At 44.8% G+C, this 24,171-nt stretch overlaps 1 protein-coding gene across 1 annotated transcript in view; it reads right to left on the bottom strand.

The window, feature by feature from the left end:
• Positions 1 to 24,171, bottom strand: part of LOC134910905 (probable cation-transporting ATPase 13A4) — a 350,913-nt gene that overhangs the window by 180,011 nt on the left and 146,731 nt on the right. The window contains exons 13-17 of the mRNA XM_063919292.1: positions 23,089 to 23,150; positions 20,199 to 20,349; positions 19,957 to 20,031; positions 14,747 to 14,903; positions 12,874 to 12,991 (exon numbers count right to left, since the gene is read on the bottom strand). Of these exons, the coding sequence (XP_063775362.1) occupies positions 12,874 to 12,991; positions 14,747 to 14,903; positions 19,957 to 20,031; positions 20,199 to 20,349; positions 23,089 to 23,150 (563 nt within the window). The remainder of the gene's footprint in view (positions 1 to 12,873; positions 12,992 to 14,746; positions 14,904 to 19,956; positions 20,032 to 20,198; positions 20,350 to 23,088; positions 23,151 to 24,171) is intronic.

Genomic DNA, 24,171 nt, shown 5'->3' with positions numbered 1-24,171 from the left:
CATGAGAACTTCTCATTAAGTCCTCCTGGGTTGATGGTACCCAATTCGAAGATCCATTTGGATTCAATATGGAGTAATCTCCGATCCCTGTCCCCTCCTCTGATGTTGCGGGGTACGTGGTCGATGATCTGATGTCTCAAGTCGTTCAGTGAGTGGCCCTTCAGGGCGAAGTGCCTTGCAACAGGTTGATCCGATGGTTTGCCTGATAGGGCCTGCTTGATCGCGGACCTGTGGAGGGCCATCCTCTCTCTGAGTGTTCTGATGGATTTGCCCACGTATACTAGATGACACGGGCAGGTGAGTATGTACACTATGTGTGTGGTAGTACACGTAACCACATGCCTGATCTGGTATATTTTTTCTTTATGCGGATGCTTAAAGGAAGATCCCGTAGTCATGTTATTACAAGTGGTGCATTTGGGACACTTGTAGCATCCTGGGGCCTTTGAAAGGAACGTGGCAGGTCGTTGTATTTCGCTTTGAAACCCCGTGATGTCAGAGTGCACTATAATGTCCCTAATGCTTTTACCCCTGGTGTAGCATAACATTGGCCGCTTCTCTCTGAACATGGGGAGTTTTGCGTCCGAGGCTACTATGGGCCATAAGGCTCTGGTGGCTCTCTGTATGACCGGGCTTGCTGTGTTAAACTGATTCACAAACGGTATCACCGCTTGGTTCCTGCGTGTCGTAGGTTTCAATAGTGATGCCCTCGGAGTCTCCATGATCTCTTTCTTCTGTGCTTGGAGTCTTTGGTGGTCGTAACCCCTTTGTGTGAATTTGTCAATTAGGGTTTCTAACTCCTGGTCGAGGGTAGAGCGGTCACTTATGATCCTGGAAGCCCTGATCATCTGAGACCTAGGGAGCCCCTCCTTCAGGGGTCTTGGATGATGACTATTTGCCTTTAACAGAACATTTTTGTCGGTGGGCTTTGTGAACAAACTGGTTATGAGAGTTCCTTCCTTATTAGTGATCTTAACGTCCAGGTAGTTCACTGATTCGCTACTGATGTTGTAGGTGTATTTAATCGTGGAGGGTCTGTTATTTGCCTCCTCTATCAGTCGTTCAAACCGTGCTCCTTCACCCGTCCAGAGTAAGAACAAGTCGTCAATATACCTGACAAACAGCAAGATGTTTTGTGCTATGTCCTCGTCCTCAAAGAATACATTATGTTCCTCCTGGAACATATATATGTTTGCGAATGATGGGGAGACGTTGCTCCCCATCGCACAACCTGTTCGCTGCTGGAAAAAAGCGCCATTGAACAAAAAATAGTTCCTCTTTAAGGTAAAGGTGAGGAGTTGCATGAAGAGCTCTGTGTCGAGAGTGTCCATCTTTTCATTGATGAGAAAATTTTGCATGACTTGCAGGCCTTCACGGTGGGGTATGCTCGTGTAAAGGCTCTTTACGTCGATCACACACATCAAAGTCCCCTGAGGTACCTGTCCTATGTTGTTAATCCGCTCCAGAAAGCTGGTGGTATCCTTGATGTAATTATGATGTTTGGTGATCAATGGTTGCAAAATTCCGTCTAGAAATATTGAGATGGGTTGGCTAATAGACTCTCTTGCGGCTATGATTGGCCTGCCCGGCGGGGATGTGGCGTTCTTATGCATTTTGGGTACCACGAAGAAAAGGGGTACTCGTGGATTAGCCTGCTTAAGGGCTTCGCACAGCTTGGCTGTAAGTAGCTGCTCAGACTTTGCCCGGTCCAACAATAGCTCCAATTCATGTTGGTATTCGGCCGTGGGGTCGTGTGTCAATGCTTCGTAAGTCTCCGGGTCGGCCAGTTGTCCCTCAATTTCTTTGATATAGTCGGAGAGGTTAAGAATGACTAAACCCCCTCCCTTGTCCGCTGGCCGGAAAATGACATCCCGGTATGCTCCCAATTGCTTGAGGGCTACTTGCTCCGCCCTGGACAGATTCCGGTGTATAATGGGTGTCGCTGCAGTATATTTGGCGACTGAATCGTCCAGTAATCTGGTGAATGTTTGTATAGATGGGTTGGATGAAGGGGGATCAAACATTGATTTATGTCGGGTCTGGTAGAATTTTTCGCAGAAGGAGACATCTGAGGGATCTTGAAGATTAGAGTTTTGAAAGTATTCCTGCAATCTCAGCTTCCTTGAGAAGCGGTGTAGATCGATTTGCCACTGGAATCTGTTAAATGGATTGGTGGGTACGAAGGAGAGACCCTTCTCCAGAACTCTCAGTTCTATATCCGAGAAGGATCTGCTGGAAAGGTTGAAGATTAGGGATTCTTTTTGGCTGCTCGCGCTTTTAATTCGCGCACATTGCTTGCCCCTGCGGGTGGGCGCCCTCTTCTGCCTTGTTCTGCCGGGGCAACCGCTGATGTCCCTAAAGGGACCGGTTGTGCCCTGGCTGACCCATCCGAGTCAAGAAAGACGCTTTCGCTGTCACTATTTGAAGTACCGGCAGTGAAAGATTTCTGCTCCCGCCGTCTTCTCCAGCCTTGTCGGCCCCTGGCGTTATAGGTGGTGTTTTGTCCTCCCTCGCCTCCCATCAGCCATCTATATACTTTGTTCAGGTCATAGTCTTCTCTGACTATTTGTTGTTTGTTGCGCTTAAATTTAATTAAGTCTCTCCTGTAGTCTTCGCATTGTTTTTGCAGCTTACTGAGCCAGTCCTGGTTGCCATCTGCTTGCAGGACAGGTTTGTGCTCTATCTCTATCTTGGAGATCTTTTCCCTGGTCTGCTTTAATTCTCTGCCCGATTCATCCACAACCAGCAGGATTAAGTCGAGACTACACTTATTGAGAATGCCTACCCACTTTTTACAGATCAGGCATGTGGTTACGTGTACTACCACACACATAGTGTACATACTCACCTGCCCGTGTCATCTAGTATACGTGGGCAAATCCATCAGAACACTCAGAGAGAGGATGGCCCTCCACAGGTCCGCGATCAAGCAGGCCTTATCAGGCAAACCATCGGATCAACCTGTTGCAAGGCACTTCGCCCTGAAGGGCCACTCACTGAACGACTTGAGACATCAGATCATCGACCACGTACCCCGCAACATCAGAGGAGGGGACAGGGATCGGAGATTACTCCATATTGAATCCAAATGGATCTTCGAATTGGGTACCATCAACCCAGGAGGACTTAATGAGAAGTTCTCATGGAACATTTTTCTATAGCCTGTATTGTACAGTTTAGTGCACATCAGCCCCATAACGCGTTTTAGAACTGCACAACTAGATAAAGTCACCATTCTATCCACACACAGCCCAGGGTTTTCATTTATATTTCTTTCACTAGCCCGTGGTAGTCAAGACCTGGTGGAAGCCCGTCCCCTTTTCACAGCCCCCATTAGGCACTGACTTCGCCGCCAGTTATGACACTGGTCATATATTGGGCCAGGTCATATTTCCCACCAGAGCTTCATCTGGACTGTGAGTCGGACTTATGATATCTGAGACTTCAGTTTACACCTAAACGTTCTATCCATTTGCCATATAGTGACATTTTCACTACCACCTAGGTCTGACTCCCACCAGGTTGTGACACATCCACTCATCCCTCGGCTCCCGGATCGCACCGTACCCCAAGGTGTAGTGATGGTTCCCATGCACCCAGGCAGCGAGCACAGCGCACTTTTTTTCACTAACTTTCATTTAACCCGGATGCCCACGGATACACCCGTTATAGCACTCAGCACTCTAGCGTTCCTGTTGCCATGGACACGCGCACCTCTACCCGGTCACTGCCCAATTGTGGCTAGCGTCTCCAGCGTTCCGGTTACCACAGCAACAGGCGCAGCACTTCACACGTCACAGAGCCGCGACCGGAAGTCCGGCGGCTCCATCCACACGCCTGCACTGCGTTTGAACTCCACGGGGATATAAGGTAAGCTCTTGCACCTCTCACAGTTACACACCTTGACAAAGGGGCATGTAAGCCCCGAAACGTTGGCTTTTATGTAATCATCTTTTTGAATACAAATTGATTGCTTCACCTAAATCCTCGAGTGCCGCTGTTCTTTTTTTGGACTTCTACATTGCTGCTACCACAGAAGGCACCGGGGTACTTGAACGCCAGCCAGGAGAGTGCCAGTCCCATTTGGGATATATATGCTATTTTGGCGCACACAGGTCACTCTGTCCGCCAGCAGGGGTCAAGGCACCTCCCCTCCAATATCTCTTTTTCTTTTTTTTTCTTCTTTTTTTTGTGACCTTTCATTGCACCCAATTGTCCAGGTGGGGTTCCACAGTCACTCACACTGCGGTGTACACCCTGCACCAGGCTCTCATTAACAAGAGTCACTCGCATCCAGCATGGAGACCACATCCACCTCAAGGCACGACGGAGATACACCGGGATGCAGAGGGATGCCTTCAGTTTTGGGCGAATCATTCAGCTTTACAGACGACGACGCAGAGCGCCTCCGCTTCACAGAACAATTAGGCGCATCTGAACGTGCAGGGGGCATAGAGGACGTCTACCACCAACTCCTCAAGCTAAAACGCCGAGAATGCGACTATTTATTACATGGCATTTCCCTGTCGGAATACCACCGTGAAAAATTAATTCCACGAGGCTTCAGGGTGAGGAATGTCCCCACCATCGGGCGGTATAACCCCGAGTTCTGTAAAAAGTGGGTAGGCATTCTCAATAAGTGTAGTCTCGACTTAATCCTGCTGGTTGTGGAAGAATCGGGCAGAGAATTAAAGCAGACCAGGGAAAAGATCTCCAAGATAGAGATAGAGCACAAACCTGTCCTGCAAGCAGATGGCAACCAGGACTGGCTCAGTAAGCTGCAAAAACAATGCGAAGACTACAGGAGAGACTTAATTAAATTTAAGCGCAACAAACAACAAATAGTCAGAGAAGACTATGACCTGAACAAAGTATATAGATGGCTGATGGGAGGCGAGGGAGGACAAAACACCACCTATAACGCCAGGGGCCGACAAGGCTGGAGAAGACGGCGGGAGCAGAAATCTTTCACTGCCGGTACTTCAAATAGTGACAGCGAAAGCGTCTTTCTTGACTCGGATGGGTCAGCCAGGGCACAACCGGTCCCTTTAGGGACATCAGCGGTTGCCCCGGCAGAACAAGGCAGAAGAGGGCGCCCACCCGCAGGGGCAAGCAATGTGCGCGAATTAAAAGCGCGAGCAGCCAAAAAGAATCCCTAATCTTCAACCTTTCCAGCAGATCCTTCTCGGATATAGAACTGAGAGTTCTGGAGAAGGGTCTCTCCTTCGTACCCACCAATCCATTTAACAGATTCCAGTGGCAAATCGATCTACACCGCTTCTCAAGGAAGCTGAGATTGCAGGAATACTTTCAAAACTCTAATCTTCAATATCCCTCAGATGTCTCCTTCTGCGAAAAATTCTACCAGACCCGACATAAATCAATGTTTGATCCCCCTTCATCCAACCCATCTATACAAACATTCACCAGATTACTGGACGATTCAGTCGCCAAATATACTGCAGCGACACCCATTATACACCGGAATCTGTCCAGGGCGGAGCAAGTAGCCCTCAAGCAATTGGGAGCATACCGGGATGTCATTTTCCGGCCAGCGGACAAGGGAGGGGGTTTAGTCATTCTTAACCTCTCCGACTATATCAAAGAAATTGAGGGACAACTGGCCGACCCGGAGACTTACGAAGCATTGACACACGACCCCACGGCCGAATACCAACATGAATTGGAGCTATTGTTGGACCGGGCAAAGTCTGAGAAGCTACTTACAGCCAAGCTGTGCGAAGCCCTTAAGCAGGCTAATCCACGAGTACCCCTTTTCTTCGTGGTACCCAAAATGCATAAGAACGCCACATCCCCGCCGGGCAGGCCAATCATAGCCGCAAGAGAGTCTATTAGCCAACCCATCTCAATATTTCTAGACGGAATTTTGCAACCATTGATCACCAAACATCATAATTACATCAAGGATACCACCAGCTTTCTGGAGCGGATTAACAACATAGGACAGGTACCTCAGGGGACTTTGATGTGTGTGATCGACGTAAAGAGCCTTTACACGAGCATACCCCACCGTGAAGGCCTGCAAGTCATGCAAAATTTTCTCATCAATGAAAAGATGGACACTCTCGACACAGAGCTCTTCATGCAACTCCTCACCTTTACCTTAAAGAGGAACTATTTTTTGTTCAATGGCGCTTTTTTCCAGCAGCGAACAGGTTGTGCGATGGGGAGCAACGTCTCCCCATCATTCGCAAACATATATATGTTCCAGGAGGAACATAATGTATTCTTTGAGGACGAGGACATAGCACAAAACATCTTGCTGTTTGTCAGGTATATTGACGACTTGTTCTTACTCTGGACGGGTGAAAGAGCACGGTTTGAACGACTGATAGAGGAGGCAAATAACAGACCCTCCACGATTAAATACACCTACAACATCAGTAGCGAATCAGTGAACTACCTGGACGTTAAGATCACTAATAAGGAAGGAACTCTCATAACCAGTTTGTTCACAAAGCCCACCGACAAAAATGTTCTGTTAAAGGCAAATAGTCATCATCCAAGACCCCTGAAGGAGGGGCTCCCTAGGTCTCAGATGATCAGGGCTTCCAGGATCATAAGTGACCGCTCTACCCTCGACCAGGAGTTAGAAACCCTAATTGACAAATTCACACAAAGGGGTTACGACCACCAAAGACTCCAAGCACAGAAGAAAGAGATCATGGAGACTCCGAGGGCATCACTATTGAAACCTACGACACGCAGGAACCAAGCGGTGATACCGTTTGTGAATCAGTTTAACACAGCAAGCCCGGTCATACAGAGAGCCACCAGAGCCTTATGGCCCATAGTAGCCTCGGACGCAAAACTCCCCATGTTCAGAGAGAAGCGGCCAATGTTATGCTACACCAGGGGTAAAAGCATTAGGGACATTATAGTGCACTCTGACATCACGGGGTTTCAAAGCGAAATACAACGACCTGCCACGTTCCTTTCAAAGGCCCCAGGATGCTACAAGTGTCCCAAATGCACCACTTGTAATAACATGACTACGGGATCTTCCTTTAAGCATCCGCATAAAGAAAAAATATACCAGATCAGGCATGTGGTTACGTGTACTACCACACACATAGTGTACATACTCACCTGCCCGTGTCATCTAGTATACGTGGGCAAATCCATCAGAACACTCAGAGAGAGGATGGCCCTCCACAGGTCCGCGATCAAGCAGGCCTTATCAGGCAAACCATCGGATCAACCTGTTGCAAGGCACTTCGCCCTGAAGGGCCACTCACTGAACGACTTGAGACATCAGATCATCGACCACGTACCCCGCAACATCAGAGGAGGGGACAGGGATCGGAGATTACTCCATATTGAATCCAAATGGATCTTCGAATTGGGTACCATCAACCCAGGAGGACTTAATGAGAAGTTCTCATGGAACATTTTTCTATAGCCTGTATTGTACAGTTTAGTGCACATCAGCCCCATAACGCGTTTTAGAACTGCACAACTAGATAAAGTCACCATTCTATCCACACACAGCCCAGGGTTTTCATTTATATTTCTTTCACTAGCCCGTGGTAGTCAAGACCTGGTGGAAGCCCGTCCCCTTTTCACAGCCCCCATTAGGCACTGACTTCGCCGCCAGTTATGACACTGGTCATATATTGGGCCAGGTCATATTTCCCACCAGAGCTTCATCTGGACTGTGAGTCGGACTTATGATATCTGAGACTTCAGTTTACACCTAAACGTTCTATCCATTTGCCATATAGTGACATTTTCACTACCACCTAGGTCTGACTCCCACCAGGTTGTGACACATCCACTCATCCCTCGGCTCCCGGATCGCACCGTACCCCAAGGTGTAGTGATGGTTCCCATGCACCCAGGCAGCGAGCACAGCGCACTTTTTTTCACTAACTTTCATTTAACCCGGATGCCCACGGATACACCCGTTATAGCACTCAGCACTCTAGCGTTCCTGTTGCCATGGACACGCGCACCTCTACCCGGTCACTGCCCAATTGTGGCTAGCGTCTCCAGCGTTCCGGTTACCACAGCAACAGGCGCAGCACTTCACACGTCACAGAGCCGCGACCGGAAGTCCGGCGGCTCCATCCACACGCCTGCACTGCGTTTGAACTCCACGGGGATATAAGGTAAGCTCTTGCACCTCTCACAGTTACACACCTTGACAAAGGGGCATGTAAGCCCCGAAACGTTGGCTTTTATGTAATCATCTTTTTGAATGCAAATTGATTGCTTCACCTAAATCCTCGAGTGCCGCTGTTCTTTTTTTGGACTTCTATATATATATATATATATATATATATATATATATATATATATATATATAAAAACGACAATGTGTCCGGCACTCCTATAATGTGGGTTACCTTCACCCGGTGCCCTCGCAAATTGAAGGATGCAGGCAGGCGACGGCGCGGCACTCAGGGCTTGGAGAAAGAAAACAACCAGCGACAACCAGGTCTGCAACAATGTTTCAATCAATAGATTTTCATCAGGTTACAATAAAAATTCCTACCTTATATCCCCCACCAACACCATGTGAGCGGACCCTCTGCGCCGGCGTCCTCCCCGTGCTGTCGCATACCGATGACGTCATTCCTCACGCCATCCTGCCAATCAACACGGGAGTCCCCGGCAGCAGCGCCGCTTGATGGCATCATCACGCACAAGCGAGATGCACTCCCCCTTCACCATAGCAACCGGAATAGTGTCACATACACTATTTTGAGCAAAACAAAGACAATAGATACAATTACCCAGGTAGAAACAACGTATCAAGCTTCATGTAAAATTAATAGCAGCAGTCATATCAAAGAAAAGATATATTATAGAAAACATGGATACAAATAATTAAAGCATTGCACCCAGGGTTAATTTATCGTAAAGCCCTTTAGGTGTCATGACACCCAACCGAATAATTCACTCAGTTTCCTTTTTTACCAACAATGCCCCTCTATCCCCACCTCTCTTGGATACCGGGACGTGGTCAATCATACGATATCTGAGACCAGCTAATGTATGATGTGCATCTAGAAAGTGTCTAGCGACCGGCTGGTCGCTAGTTCCACTTTCTAGAGCTAATTTAGTACTTGAGCGATGTACTGCCATCCGCTCCTTGAATTTCCGCTGTGTCTTTCCAATGTACGAAAGTCCGCAAGGACAAATAATCTGCTATATAACATAGCTGCTATTACAAGTAATATGGTCTCTAATAATGTATTTCTTGCCACTATTCAGATGTGAAAAGGTGTCTCCTGGGATCAAATATTTACAAGTTGTGCAAGAACACCTTGTACAACCTCTGGCTGTCCTAGCAAAAATACCTGTAGTTTCTGGACGGGTTCTAGAAATATCATTTTTTACAAGTATGTCTTTCAAGTTCTTAGATCGAGTATAACACGGCATAAGTTCCTTATCATTAAATGGAAGTTCCTTGTCAGATTTGACAATCTTCCAAAGTTTTTTAGATATCCGATTAATCTCACCTGAACTAGTGTTATATCTACTGACCCATGGCAATTTCTTAAAATTCTTAACTTTATCCACTTTCGTTAATAACTTCTTCCTATCCATATTTAGAACTTTTTCCTTGGTTCGAAGCAATTGATCTCGATCATACCCATGGGCTTGGAATTTTTTCTATAAGTAAATCTAATTGCAAAACTGCAGAGGCCTGACTGCTGTTAATTCTCCAAATTCTTAGCATTTGGTAGTAGGGCAATCCTAACTTCAAGCTAACAGGATGGCAACTGTTATAATGGAGTAAAGTATTCCTGTCAGTCAGTTTTGAATATACAGTAGTACTTACTCCTTCATCATTCAATGTAATCAATATATCCAAAAAAGAAACTGAGGCCTGACTCATAGTCACAGTGAATTTCACCACCGATTCAGAGGAATTGTGTGCCTCAATATAATTCATCAGTTCATCCTTGCTACCTGTCCATATCATTAACAGGTCATCGATGAACTGTGTGTAAAAAATAATTTTACCAGCTATACTCAAATCATCAAACAAGATTTGTTTTTCGATTTTAAACATATACAGGTTAGCGAGTGCCGGAGCCACAGACGACCCCATCGCACACCCGCTAGCCTGTAAGTAATATTTATTATCAAATAAAAAGTAGTTCATACTCAATATCAACCTTAATAATTTGCAGACCACATTTCGCTGTTCAATGGTGAGATCACTGTGCACTTCCAAATGCTCTCTCACTGTAATATACCATCATTATGTGGAATGACGGTATATAGACTAACAACGTCCATAGTTACCAACCATGCATCACAAGGAATCTGTTTCACTGCACCATTGAACAGCGAAATGTGGTCTGTAAATTATTAAGGTTGATATTGAGTATGAACTACTTTTTATTTGATATGAATATTACTTACAGGTTAGCGGGTGTGCAATGGGGTCGTCGGTGGCTCCGGCACTCGCTAACCTGTATATGTTTAAAATTGAAAAACAAATCTTTTTGGATGATTTGAGTATAGCTGGTAAAATTATTTTTTACACACGGTTCATCGATGACCTGTTAATGATATGGACAGGTAGCAAGGATGAACTGATGAATTATATTGAGACACACAATTCCTCTGAATCGGTGGTGAAATTCACTGTGACTATGAGTCAGGCCTCAGTTTCTTTTTTGGATGTATTGATTACATTGAATGATGGAGGAGTAAGTACTACTGTAAATTCAAAACCGACTGACAGGAATACTTTACTCCATTATAACAGTTGCCATCCTGTTAGCTTGAAGTTAGGATTGCCCTACTCCCAAATGCTAAGAATTTGGAGAATTAACAGCAGTCAGGCCTCTGCAGTTTTGCAATTAGATTTACTTATAGAAAAATTCCAAGCCCGTGGATATGATCGAGATCAATTGCTTCGAACCAAGGAAAAAGTTCTAAATATGGATTGGAAGAAGTTATTAACGAAAGTGGATAAAGTTAAGAATTTTAAGAAATTGCCATGGGTCAGTAGATATAACACTAGTTCAGGTGAGATTAATCGGATATCTAAAAAACTTTGGAAGATTGTCAAATCTGACAAGGAACTTCCATTTAATGATAAGGAACTTATGCCGTGTTATACTCGATCTAAGAACTTGAAAGACATACTAGTAAAAAATGATATTTCTAGAACACGTCCAGAAACTACCGGTATTTTTGCTAGGACAGCCAGAGGATGTACAAGGTGTTCTTGCACAACTTGTAAATATTTGATCCCAGGAGACACCTTTTCACATCCGAATAGTGGCAAGAAATACATTATTAGAGACCATCTTACTTGTAATAGCAGCTATGTTATATATCAGATTATTTGTCCTTGCGGACTATCGTACATTGGAAAGACACAGCGGAAATTCAAGGAGCGGATGGCAGTACATCGCTCAAGTATTAAATTAGCTCTAGAAAGTGGAACTAGCGACCAGCCGGTCGCTAGACACTTTCTAGATGCACATCATACATTAGCTGGTCTCAGATATCGTATGATTGACCACGTCCAGCTATCCAAGAGAGGTGGGGATAGAGGGGCATTGTTGGTCAAAAAGGAAACTAAGTGGATTATTCGGTTGGGTGTCATGACACCTAAAGGGCTTTACGATAAATTAACCCTGGGTGCAATGCTTTAATTATTTGTATCCATGTTTTCTATAACATATCTTTTCTTTGATATGACTGCTGCTATTAATTTTACATGAAGCTTGATACATTGTTTCTACCTGGGTAATTGTATCTATTGTCTTTGTTTTGCTCAAAATAGTGTATGTGACACTATTCCGGTTGCTATGGTGAAGGGGGAGTGCATCTCGCTTGTGCGTGATGACGCCAGCAAGCGGCACTACTGCCGTGGACTCCCGTGTTGATTGGCAGGATGGCGTGAGGAATGACATCATCGGTATGCGACAGCACGGGGAGGACGCCGGCGCAGAGGGTCCGCTCACATGGTGTTGGTGGGGGATATAAGGTAGGAATTTTTATTGTTTTATTGTAACCTGATGAAAATCTATTGATTGAAACGTTGTTGCAGACGTGGTTGTCGCTGGTTGTTTTCTTTCTCCAAGCCCTGAGTGCCGCGCCGTCGCCTGCCTATATATATATATATATATATATATATAGTGATACAGATGCAGCCATGCTCATCTTATTGCAATGCGGCATGCTGCATCACGGCACGCTGCATGGTGTGCCATGGTGCGACTATTCCTTAGGAATAAATGGAGCGTTCGCTGGCTGCGAATAGTAGAAATATGGGCATTCTCGCACCTCCTGCAAACTCTGACCCTATTACATATACCCCCATACCTCTATCTGTATGTATCTGTATGTTTAAAGGTACACTATAAAAATGAGTGTCAAATTTCTATTTATATTTTAAGAAGAACTTCACTTAAAAAGATAATGATGACATAAGGTAAAATGCAACATATTTGCTATAATGGTATATTTCCTCTAAATTCTATCTTATTTCCCAGCTTCAGACATAAACAGTTCAGGTGTCATCAGATTTTTCTTTTTAACATTTTTAGCAGATTAAAGCTAAATCAGCCCTTGTTGCCTTCACCTAGAGGCTGCAACGAAGCTGGAAGGAATCAAGTTTCTCGTTCAGAGGGCCCAAATTGCAAAGTGTAATCCAATTTGGTAACTGAATTCACTAGTCTTATTTCTCAACATGTGCCTTTCCTGGGCACCTGTCAATTAATTGCTGTTAGTACTATATTAGTGTTAAGGATGTTAGTTGGATTTGCAAAATGGCAGTTTAATAAAATTTGAGATTTCCAGTAAATCTACAGGTAGAGGTGAGCCCTACTACTATTAATTTATGGGTATTAAAATAAACATTTCCTTTCAAATTACCTTTTTAAAGTCTCCACTTTAACATCTTCATTTAATTCCAATTTTTTGTATGCCATCCCAATGACACGGAAGCCTTGCATTGTATAGTGGTTGAGTGTGCATGAAAAATTGTTTGGAACTGGATGAAAAATAACAGTTTAAAATATCATTACATTTTTTCAGAATTAGTTGCAGGTACAGCATAAATGGCAGTATTATCATAAAAATACATCCTGGCTTCCAATTTCTGTTTGCACATATTTTTTCCAGGTTTTTTTTTTATTATTATTTGACCATTTACATGTCAACCTTTTGACCCTGTCGACCTTTTGTACTATCTACTTTTTCATGTTGACCTTTTGACCCTGGCGACCTAATGTCTGTCTAACATATGGTGTCTATCTATTGACTGTCTAACTAGACACTGTCTATCAACCGGATAGCGTTCTGTGACAGTGCTGAGCAATATACACTTCTATTCCTGTTCTCAGGCTTTTCGTGTTCTTTACTAGAGCTTACTGGTCCCTTACTCTCTCTTAGGTGTTATTAAGTATGTGATGCAGCAAATTACATCAAACAAATGACTAATTCACCTATACAACAAATAAAGCAAAACATTCAGGTTACCAGTGGAAACCACAGTCTTTTTTTTGTCTGAGTCTGATTCAGAGTAACACACAAGTGAGCTGCACGGCTGCAAGCGACCATATTAATTGCTTTGAAATAATAGCAGATCTTCATCTGTATTCACAGTTGGCTGCCCATATCCACAAAAGTAATCGTCATCACTATTAGCATGCATATGTTCCAGCTCTATACCAGGTACAAAACATCCATCTAAAATCAGACATACTGTATCCCTGTGTACACACAACTCTGAATAGGAAGCAATTCCTCCTGCATGGCCATGAAATGCCCTATGATTATTTGTGCAAATGCCCAGTTGGTACCCAGTTATACCCTGTCAGCTGCAAGTGGAGATTCGGCTTGCATGCAAATGACAATCAAATGTTGTTCCTCAAAGCTGCTTATGCTCTGCTCAGTGCAGTGTGAAAAATCCCCAGATCAATCCGCAAAAAGGATTTGCATGCAGTTCAGAATCAGGCTGTCTATGAACATAACTGTCTTGCCCTGCAAACTTCTACATACACTCTGTTCTGCCAAAATGCGTCAGTGCAATTACCTCTGCTACACCAGAAATGGTGGTACAAGAGGTTTTACACAAAGACCATGAAGGATTTAAAAGGGAGTTATAAACTCTTGTAACTCTCCATCCCCTAGGGCGAACCTATACTTTCACATATTTATATCCCATGACCGCAGTAAAGGGTTTTATAGTATTAGGAATGTTAGATGTTTATATGCCTGGCTTTACTATAAAAAGGCATGGTGTGAGAGAATTGGAGTCATCTAGGCAGATTAGGGGTGTTTATTCATTTGTCTTGAGTTTATATTTAAGAATGTCTACATCACAACAGCTCTACACTTGTGTATACAGTATAATCCACTAACTATAGTCAACTACTACAGACAACTCTACCTTTCTAGGGCTTGGTTTGAATAAGTTTATGTTCAAACAGAAGATGATACCAATATAATTGTTGCATACTGCCAACAGCTAATGTCAAGTTCCCATAGATTATACGGCAGAGATTTATTTAATAAAACTGTTTCAGATTCATTCAGCCATATGTTTCAAAACCCCATTATATAAAAATTATATTTACTCTTGGTATACATGCATTTCATTGCTCTAGCTTTATTTGTAGATGTTGGACAGCAATGAAATTCACACACAGAATGCTGAATATAGTCAATACTTGTAATAATATAATTTACCACTGATTTGTAATTTACAATTAACAGTATAAAGTGAATATAATAAATGTAATACCTGTTTCTTGCTGGCAAAACTGAACCACAACCTCTGGAGCTCCTTTCATAAATGCAATGAATTTGGATGATCCTAATACCTTGGTGATAACAGACATGCGCTGAAGATTGGAAGAAAAGGGAAACTGGCACACAATGCAGAGTCCTTTGTTTGGTACCTTTCAGAGAAACAATATTTAAGTTTACAACAATTAGAAATATGCTGAATGTATTACAAGATTGAGGTGGATGATGTAGTCAAAAGTGTTCTGTTGTCTCACTTCACATAGTGCCATAACATATAGTACTCCATGTCTTACCAGAACTTGAAACTCCCAGAACATTTCACATCTGCAAACTGCCCTCTTCTTGATTCATACAAACTTTTCCTGGGTTAAGTATACATAGCTATTCAATTACCTGCATGGCGCCCAACACATAACTTGGGAGATGCACCTTACCGCAACTAATGCCAGTGGCTCAGTTAAGGTCAGCTGCATCCCTTCTTAGATAAATGCCAAGGGTGATGATGCTACTTTAGATGCATGATGTATGTGGATGGTGGAAGTTTGATCATTGCCATTGACTTGTTATGCAGGAAGTGTTTGTTATACAGGAGGTACCTCTGTAGCCACTGTTCTGCATGACTGCAGCTAGTAGAGCCACACCTCAGGATCCTGTGGTGATTTGCACACAGACCACTTTACATGGTGTTAGAACCAGGGGTTAAAGTGGGCCGGAACGGGGCGGAACTGCGTTCCGGCACTTGTAATTGGAGGCGGAACTCAGTTCCGCCGCCGTCCCGCCCACTTTTTTCAAGTTGTTAGCCTATCTACAGCACAGCACTACAGCAGCACTAGTACTGTCACTGTGTACTGTCTATATAGTCACCGTTCTGCCTGCCGCGCCCCCCTCACTGAGTGAGCACTGAGCATTGCAGACACGGACGCGATTCACTGACCTGGCTGGCGCGGTGGCGCCCGCCCCCACATCACCGTCTTACTGGCTGCCGAAGTGCCCGACTCCGCCCCCTTCTCTCTCTGCTTACTCTGCTGCTGCGGGCGCTGATAGCAGCCGTAAGCAGTTAGGATAGTCTCATAATAAGCAGAGAGAGAAGGGGCGGAGTCGGGCAACTTCAGCAGCCAGTAATACGGTGGGGGACGTATGGAATCGGTCCCTTCGGCAGCCAGTAATGCAGGGGGAGGCGGAGTCAGGCACGTAGGTGGCCAGTAATGCAGGGGGGGCGGAGTAATACAGGGGGCGGAGTCAGGCGGCTTTATTAAAATCTGGCGTGAGCCTATCACGGCTCCCGGACCGCCAGCCAATGAGAAGCTGCCAAGTGGCAGCTTCTCATTAGCTGGTGGTCCGGGAGCCGTGAATGGTGCCAGATTCAAAGTGCCTTGCTTCTCTTCAATGGCAGCCGGTCCGTGAGACAGTACTGTTCAATAGTCTCCCAGGCAGTGCCGTTTCTTGGCACTTTGCTGGTCCCTGTTTCCCCCCCCCCCTCCTCCTCCTCCCGAGTACTCCTGCTCGGGGGGCGGAGTTTCACGGAATGACGCGAAACTCCGCCCCCCAAGCAGGAGTACTCAGTAGGAGGAGGGGGAGCTGGAAGGAGAAGGCGGCCGGCGCGAGGAAGAAGAGGTGGCCCGACCCGAAGAGCGTGAAGATCCTCTTCATATGTAAGTTGTCCCTTCCTTTCCCCCCCTCCCTCTCTCTTCCCCCCCACTTGACACTTGCCTGCCACACTGTGTAAAATGGGGACACGTGCCTGTCGTACTGTGTAAAATGGGGACACGTGCCTGTCGTACTGTGTAAAATGGGGACACGTGCCTGTCGTACTGTCTAAAATGGGGACACTTACCTGCCACACTGTGTAAAATGGGGACACTTACCTGCCACACTGTGTAAAATGGGGACACTTACCTGCCACACTGTGTAAATTGGGGACACTTGCCTGCCATAATGTGTAAAATGGGGACACGTGCCTGTCGTACTGTGTAAAATGGGGACACGTGCCTGTCGGACTGTGTAAAATGAGGACACGTGCCTGTCGGACTGTGTAAAATGGGGACACATGCCTGCCACACTGTGTAAATTGGGGACACCTGCCTGCCGTACTGTGTAAAATGGGGACACGTGCCTGTCGTACTGTGTAAAATGGGGACACGTGCCTGTCGTACTGTGTAAAATGGGGACACGTGCCTGCCGTACTGTGCAAAATGGGGACATGTGGCTGCCATACTGCTTAAAATGGTGACACTTGCCTGCGTAATGTGTAAAATGAGGACACTTTCCTGCCGTACTGTGTAAAATGGGGACACGTGCCTGCCGTACTGTGTAAAATGAGGACACGTGCCTGCCGTACTGTGTAAAATGGGGACACTTGCCTGCCACACTGTGTAAATTGGGGACACTTGCCTGCCGTACTGTGTAAAATGGGGACTCTTGCCTGCCATAATGTGTAAAATGAGGACACGTGCCTGCCATCATGTGTAAAATGAGGACACTTGCCTGTCGGACTGTGTAAAATGGGGACACTTGCCTGCCACACTGTGTAAATTGGGGACACTTGCCTGCCACACTGTGTAAATTGGGGACACTTGCCTGCCGTACTGTGTAAAATGGGGACTCTTGCCTGCCATAATGTGTAAAATGAGGACACTTGCCTGCCGTAATGTGTAAAATGAGGACACGTGCCTGCCGTACTGTGTAAAATGAGGACACTTGCCTGCCGTACTGTGTAAAATGAGGACACTTGCCTGCCGTAATGTGTAAAATGAGGACACTTGCCTGCAGTAATGTGTAAAATGGGGACACGTGCCTGCCGTAATGTGTAAAATGGGGACACGTGCCTGCCGTAATGTGTAAAATGGGGACACGTGCCTGCCGTACTGTGTAAAATGGGGACACGTGCCTGTCGTACTGTGTAAAATGGGGACACGTGCCTGTCGTACTGTGTAAAATGGGGACACGTGCCTGCCGTACTGTGCAAAATGGGGACATGTGGCTGCCATACTGCTTAAAATGGTGACACTTGCCTGCGTAATGTGTAAAATGAGGACACTTTCCTGCCGTACTGTGTAAAATGGGGACACGTGCCTGCCGTACTGTGTAAAATGAGGACACGTGCCTGCCGTACTGTGTAAAATGGGGACACTTGCCTGCCACACTGTGTAAATTGGGGACACTTGCCTGCCGTACTGTGTAAAATGGGGACTCTTGCCTGCCATAATGTGTAAAATGGGGACACGTGCCTGCCATCATGTGTAAAATGAGGACACTTGCCTGTCGGACTGTGTAAAATGGGGACCCTTGCCTGCCACACTGTGTAAATTGGGGACACTTGCCTGCCACACTGTGTAAATTGGGGACACTTGCCTGCCGTACTGTGTAAAATGGGGACTCTTGCCTGCCATAATGTGTAAAATGAGGACACTTGCCTGCCGTAATGTGTAAAATGAGGACACGTGCCTGCCACACTGTGTAAAATGAGGACACTTGCCTGCCGTACTGTGTAAAATGAGGACACTTGCCTGCAGTAATGTGTAAAATGAGGACACTTGCCTGCAGTAATGTGTAAAATGGGGACACGTGCCTGCCGTAATGTGTAAAATGGGGACACGTGCCTGCCGTAATGTGTAAAATGGGGACACGTGCCTGCCGTACTGTGTAAAATGGGGACACGTGCCTGCCGTACTGTGTAAAATGGGGACACGTGCTTTCCGTACTGTGTAAAATGGGGACACGTGCCTGCCGTACTGTGTACAATGGGGACACTTGCCTGCCGTACTGTGTAAAATGGAGACTCTTGCCTGCCATACTGTTTAAAATGGGGACTCTTGCCTGCCGTAATGTGTAAAATGGGACTTTTTTTTTTCCTGTGGTGGCCGTGATGAGATCAGATGACTCCACGCCCATTTTAATGAGACCACACCCATTTTAATGAGGCCACACCCCCTTGTCGGGAGCGCGCGCGCCTTCGGCGTGCTAAGCAGGAGAGGTGAGTTCCCCCACTTCTCCTGGACCACTTTAAGCCCTGGTTAGAACAATGGCTGTGATGACGGGTTGAGTATGGCTTACCGGCGCTGGGGATCCTGGTGGTCAGCATACCGACCACGGGATTCTGGCAGCAGAATGCCAGCAGGGGAGGGGGCGAGCGCAACAAAGTTGTTGTAGACTAATAAATACATAGCTGAGTATGTTAAATAAGCCAGTAGTGCATTTCCTAATAGGCACATTAGAAACTTGCTTGAGGGCACCATTTGCTGAGGGTGGCATTTAGATATTTATTTTATTACTGCAGTCTGAAATGTCTGGTGACTACAAAATATTTCCACTGTACCGAATGTGGATGGCTAGGAAATGCACAGATTGTCCATACTCCACTCAATACAGTGGAAATATTTTGTAGTTACTGGGAAACTAATGGACCAATCAGCTCGCATCCAGGCCAGGGGGCTGCATAAAGGGCAAGTGGGCCTGGCAGGTTCCTCTCCTGTTATCAGAGGCATCTCTTTGACCAGGCTGCAGATGCAGTGGGATGTGACCTGTCCACACTTTATTCAAGACAGCAAACTCTTTTTTGGCCATGAAGAGGACTAAATCTTGCCCTCGAGTGATCATGGGAGATATGTCTCAATTCTTTATCATTGCTTATCCGTGAAGCTGAATTATTAAGAAATTTTGTTTATGAGGATCTTATTGAAGAAGTTACAGTTGAAGAAGTTGTCGATTTAGAAAAAAGAAAGAAGCCCATGTAAGCTGTCCTACTTCATAAATATGCATGCATAATTAAAATAGGTCATCGTTCGTGGCATGTTTTCATGATATATTATACTGGCAATCACCAAATTATGGCTTATAACCTAATAATGAAAAAAATACATTTGGGGCTGGAACAGCCATCAGCATTGTGAGTATGGGTGGCCTGAACCCTACATCCACCCCTGAGATAGGCTAAAATTCCAATTCATCATGGCTTATCCAATAGGACCATACTCCATATACAGTATGTGTACATGTTAACTGAGGATGCTTTGTGCTACGCTGGCATAACATTGTTTTATTATTTGTTCTTCTACATGCTAAATCCTGAATGATAACACAACATATTTTATCTACAGATAGTTGTGTCAGGTACATACTTGATTTCTGAATACTATAAATTCAACAAAAACAAAAGCATCTGCTACATCTATTGCTAAATGGCAATAATGTTCCTATACAACTTACACATAGTGCTGTTGATCCTGGGGTAACGACTGTACATGCGCTACACTTCTCATTTGCCATAACTTCTTCTAATCCCTATGGGGAAAAATGGGAGAAAGAAAAAAAATCTAAATTTCTAATAGTACATATTTACTGGCATTGAATTAATTTACAACTTTTTCAAGAGAGTTCCATACGTGGAACTCTTCGTGGACATGCTGTATTTAGCTAGATATATTTTCTGCATTATGACTAAACATTACCCAGCTAGTGCTTTCAAACATCTTCACTTCCAGTGGATCTCCATGTATTTTGCCATGCATTAGAACCAGTGAATGGCAACTGGCCATTGCCTCAACCAAAAGGCTCCAGGGTAAAGGACTGCCAGGTGTAAAGGACTGGACTTCCTGAAAACTAATAACAAAATACTTAAAAACTCAGTAGAAGACCTTAGGTGAGAACTCAAATATAGCTTGTATTTAGCAACATCCCCATTTTATCCAGCTGATTTGTATATAGCGAAAGTGACTATCCTTACCTTTCACATACTTCTCACTTCTCTATCAACTATAACAGCCAACAACACGGTAGGCAGTTATGGTCACCCATTCATGTACCATAGCCTTTCATCCTTATATGTGTATCTCTGTGATGTAACACAAGGAGGTCACAGGTATTTAGCATCACACAACGCTTGCAAATTTAACACACAGATGGGGAGCTGTATCTAGCCTTGGAGAGAGTTAAAGTGGAAAAGTTTACCAAAGATACCAGAATCAGCATCAAACTGATATTTCAGAAACTGTGCTAGATAATTTACAGTTAGAACTGCTGACGGATTGCTTTGGGCAACTTCTCCACTTTATCTCTCTCCAAGTCTTGATACAGTTCCCTCAGGGTCTGATTCATAGGGAGCACTATGCTAGTGTGGATTTGACTCTATGCATGACTTGCACAGATTTTGCTACTTTTGCCTGCTACCAGCTGGATAAGAAGGGCAGTGGTGATCTAATGAAAGGCTAGTCCAGTAAGGGCATGTTCGCACAAATACATATGCGTCTGAGAAAGCAGTACAATTTACATTGGTTAGGGACCTTCAAATAGCGGATAATATTGGTGGTGGTCACCAGCACTAGTGAAACACCTGTGATTGGCTATTTGTGTACTCTAACATCACTCATTTCTTATCGCTAGGGAATATATTATGCTTTTGTGTTTATGTTTAGGCACATCTGAGAAGTTTATGCAGTTTTATTGATGCCTAATATCAAAATGATTTGTGACAAATTAAACAGATAGACAAAAATGTAACGTAAGTATATGAGGCGTAAGTCTAGAGAATAGCAGGCAGGTTTGCTACTATTCCAAGCACTCATCTTAACATAGGGGGTTATTCCGAGATGCTCGTAGCTGTGCTAAATTTAGCACAGCTACGATCATTCACACTGTCATGCGGGGGGACGCCCAGCACAGGGCTATCCTGCCCCGCATGTCAGTGCCGCAGTGGCTGCGTGACGCTGCGGCCCACCCCCCGTTCGGTCCGGCCACGCCTGCGTTGGCTGGACCTTGCCCACGAAACGGCGTTCAAATGCCGCCATTTCACCCCCCCGCCCAGCGACCGCCTCTGCCTGTCAATCAGGCAGAGGCAATCGTAGCGGCCCGACGGCCTTTGGCCGTCAGGCATGCGCCGGCGCATTGCGGCGCATGTGCAGTTCTTACCCGATCGCACTGCTGCAATAAACTGCAGCGTGCGATCGGGTTAGAATGACCCCCGTAGTTGCTTTTTTTAATATATTTAATTTGTGCCTGTAATTTGGAATGGAAGTGATGCCAACTGAGCACCAGCCCATAGTATGTAAATGGCTCAATTGAATATGGGGCTGGGAATTACTCTTTATATATCTTGGTCCCAATCCCAGATCTTCTGGCTGTCAATGTGGCTCTTGTTTGTCACTGATTGAGGCCAGACTGTGAGACATACTGTTGAAAGTAAAATAGGGGGTATTACTACAAACTCTCTACTATCTAGGAGATGTCATGACAGTAGCTTTGAAAGTGGATGGTAAAGGGATTTATCTGTTAATGTCAAAGAAAAGTGTAAGATAATGGAATGTTTGGCTCTATTTCTATGCAAACAGGGAAAGGGGGGATTAAACCTAATGTAGCATGTATTAGTTCTTGATAGTTACATAGGATATGGCACAGTCTTTTACAAAAATATGGCCATGTGTGTTGAAAGAGGAGCGCACTACTGCGCAGACTCCAGCCTTTCTGTTCTCAAGGGAGGCTTCATGCCCTATCCCAAAATGGCCACTGAGATCTCAACTGAACATGTGCAGGGACTATCTTGGGAGACTGTGTGAGACTATGTAGAGTGACATGGTGGGAGACATAAATCTCCTACTTATCTCCAGGGAGATCTGCAATTACCTACAATCCACAACAATTCCAGTGTTCCTGCACCACTACATGCACTCACCAGCTGGTGAACTATATGACACCCTGCTACACTGAGCTACACTCCATGAGAAGCAATGTTTAACTGTGAAAATGGTTCTACCTGCTATCAATAAACCAACACCACTCGTTAGGTAATTGGGCTATTCAAATTTTGAGTCATCTGCTGGTGTGTGCCTATATAACTATATATTTCCAACAATGTATACACAATAACCACTAAGTACAAATAAATGACATAACGTATGTCTAAGTCACATAAGATATTATACTAAAGGGCTGTAACTAGTGGTGTGCAAGTGGTGATGACACTCAGGGCGCAGGACCCTGGTGGCAGCACTATCCCTGCCCCATGGCATCTGCATTTGGTTTGCAGTATGCCTGGAATGGCAGCCTGCAGCCAGTAGAGATGATTCAGAGCCACCCGGAACATCCAAAGGATGGTTCGGTCATGCACCTTGCAGCCTGTAGAGCCATCCAGAGTGTCCTAAGGATGCTCCAGGTAGTTCTTTCCTTCCTGGTGCCGACAGCCACTCAGCATGACTTCTTGATATCACATGTTCAGGATGGCGAGTCCAGCACAGGGCAGAAAATCACCCTGCTCTGGTGCTGTTTTAATATATTCATTGATTTAAACATTGCAATCCAATCAAAGGTATAGAAGCAAAACAATAATATGGTTATCGTCAAACCTACCAGTTTCCTTCAGAAGGAACAATACCCCACAAGTCTAAGCCTTCTTCTGTTAATGTACCTGTCTGGTAAAAGTGAAGCAACGAGTTAGCCATTTTGTTGCTAACTGTATCATGTAGAAGTCATGTAGAAAAAGCTACCACAGATTCAGGGTGTTTGGAAAGTCAATGTGCACTTTTCATAAAGCATTGAAAATAGGAGAGAAGTGAAGCAGTGGAGAAGTTGCCCATGGAAACCAATCAGCATTGAGGTAAAATTTCTAATTTGCATATTATAAAATTATACGGAGCAGCTGATCGGTTGCCATGGGCAACTTCTCCACTGCTTCACTTCTCCACTGTTTCACTGCTTTATGAAAAGACCCCATATTTTGTTCGGAATGTCACTGTGCACTTACGTATATAGAGGTGTTTAGAAACAAAATAAAAAGGATCCAAGCCTGTCTTGATGCTAACGGTGGTCATTTTCAACATTGTTTAGAATTATCATTTGTGTTTACATCATGTATTATATATTGAAATGTGTGTTAATAAATATACATAAGTGCACAGTGACTTTCCTAACACACTGTATTATAAATAGAGATGTGCTGCGAGCACTTTTTCGTGTTTTGGTTTTGGTTCTGGTTCCATGCTCGTGTTTTGGATCTGGATTGGTTTTGCCAAAACCACCCTTTCGTGTTTTGGTTTGAAAAAAACATAAAAACAGCTAAAATTAAATCATATAATGTGGGGGTAATTTTGATCCTACGGTATTATTAACCTCAATAACATTCATTTCCACTCATTTCCAGTCTATTCTGAACACCTCACACCTCACAATATTGTTTTTAGGCCAAAAGGTTGCACCAATGCAGCTAAGTGACACAAGTGTGCAGCACAAACACCTGGCCCATCTAGGAGTGGCACTGCAATGGCAGACAGGATGGCTGATTTAAAAAAATAGGACCCAAAGAGCACAAGATGCAAAGAAGACAAATTGTGCAATTAGGTAGCTGAATGGCTAAGCTAAGCGACACAAGTGTGCGGCACAAACACCTGGCCCATCTAGGAGTGGCACTGCAATGGCAGACAGGATGACACTTAA

Source organism: Pseudophryne corroboree, chromosome 4 (assembly GCF_028390025.1).
Source record: "Pseudophryne corroboree isolate aPseCor3 chromosome 4, aPseCor3.hap2, whole genome shotgun sequence".
Classification (NCBI taxonomy): Eukaryota; Metazoa; Chordata; class Amphibia; order Anura; family Myobatrachidae; genus Pseudophryne; species Pseudophryne corroboree.
The sequence above is the reverse complement of the archived record's forward strand: the minus strand, read 5'-3'. Positions and strand labels throughout refer to the sequence as shown.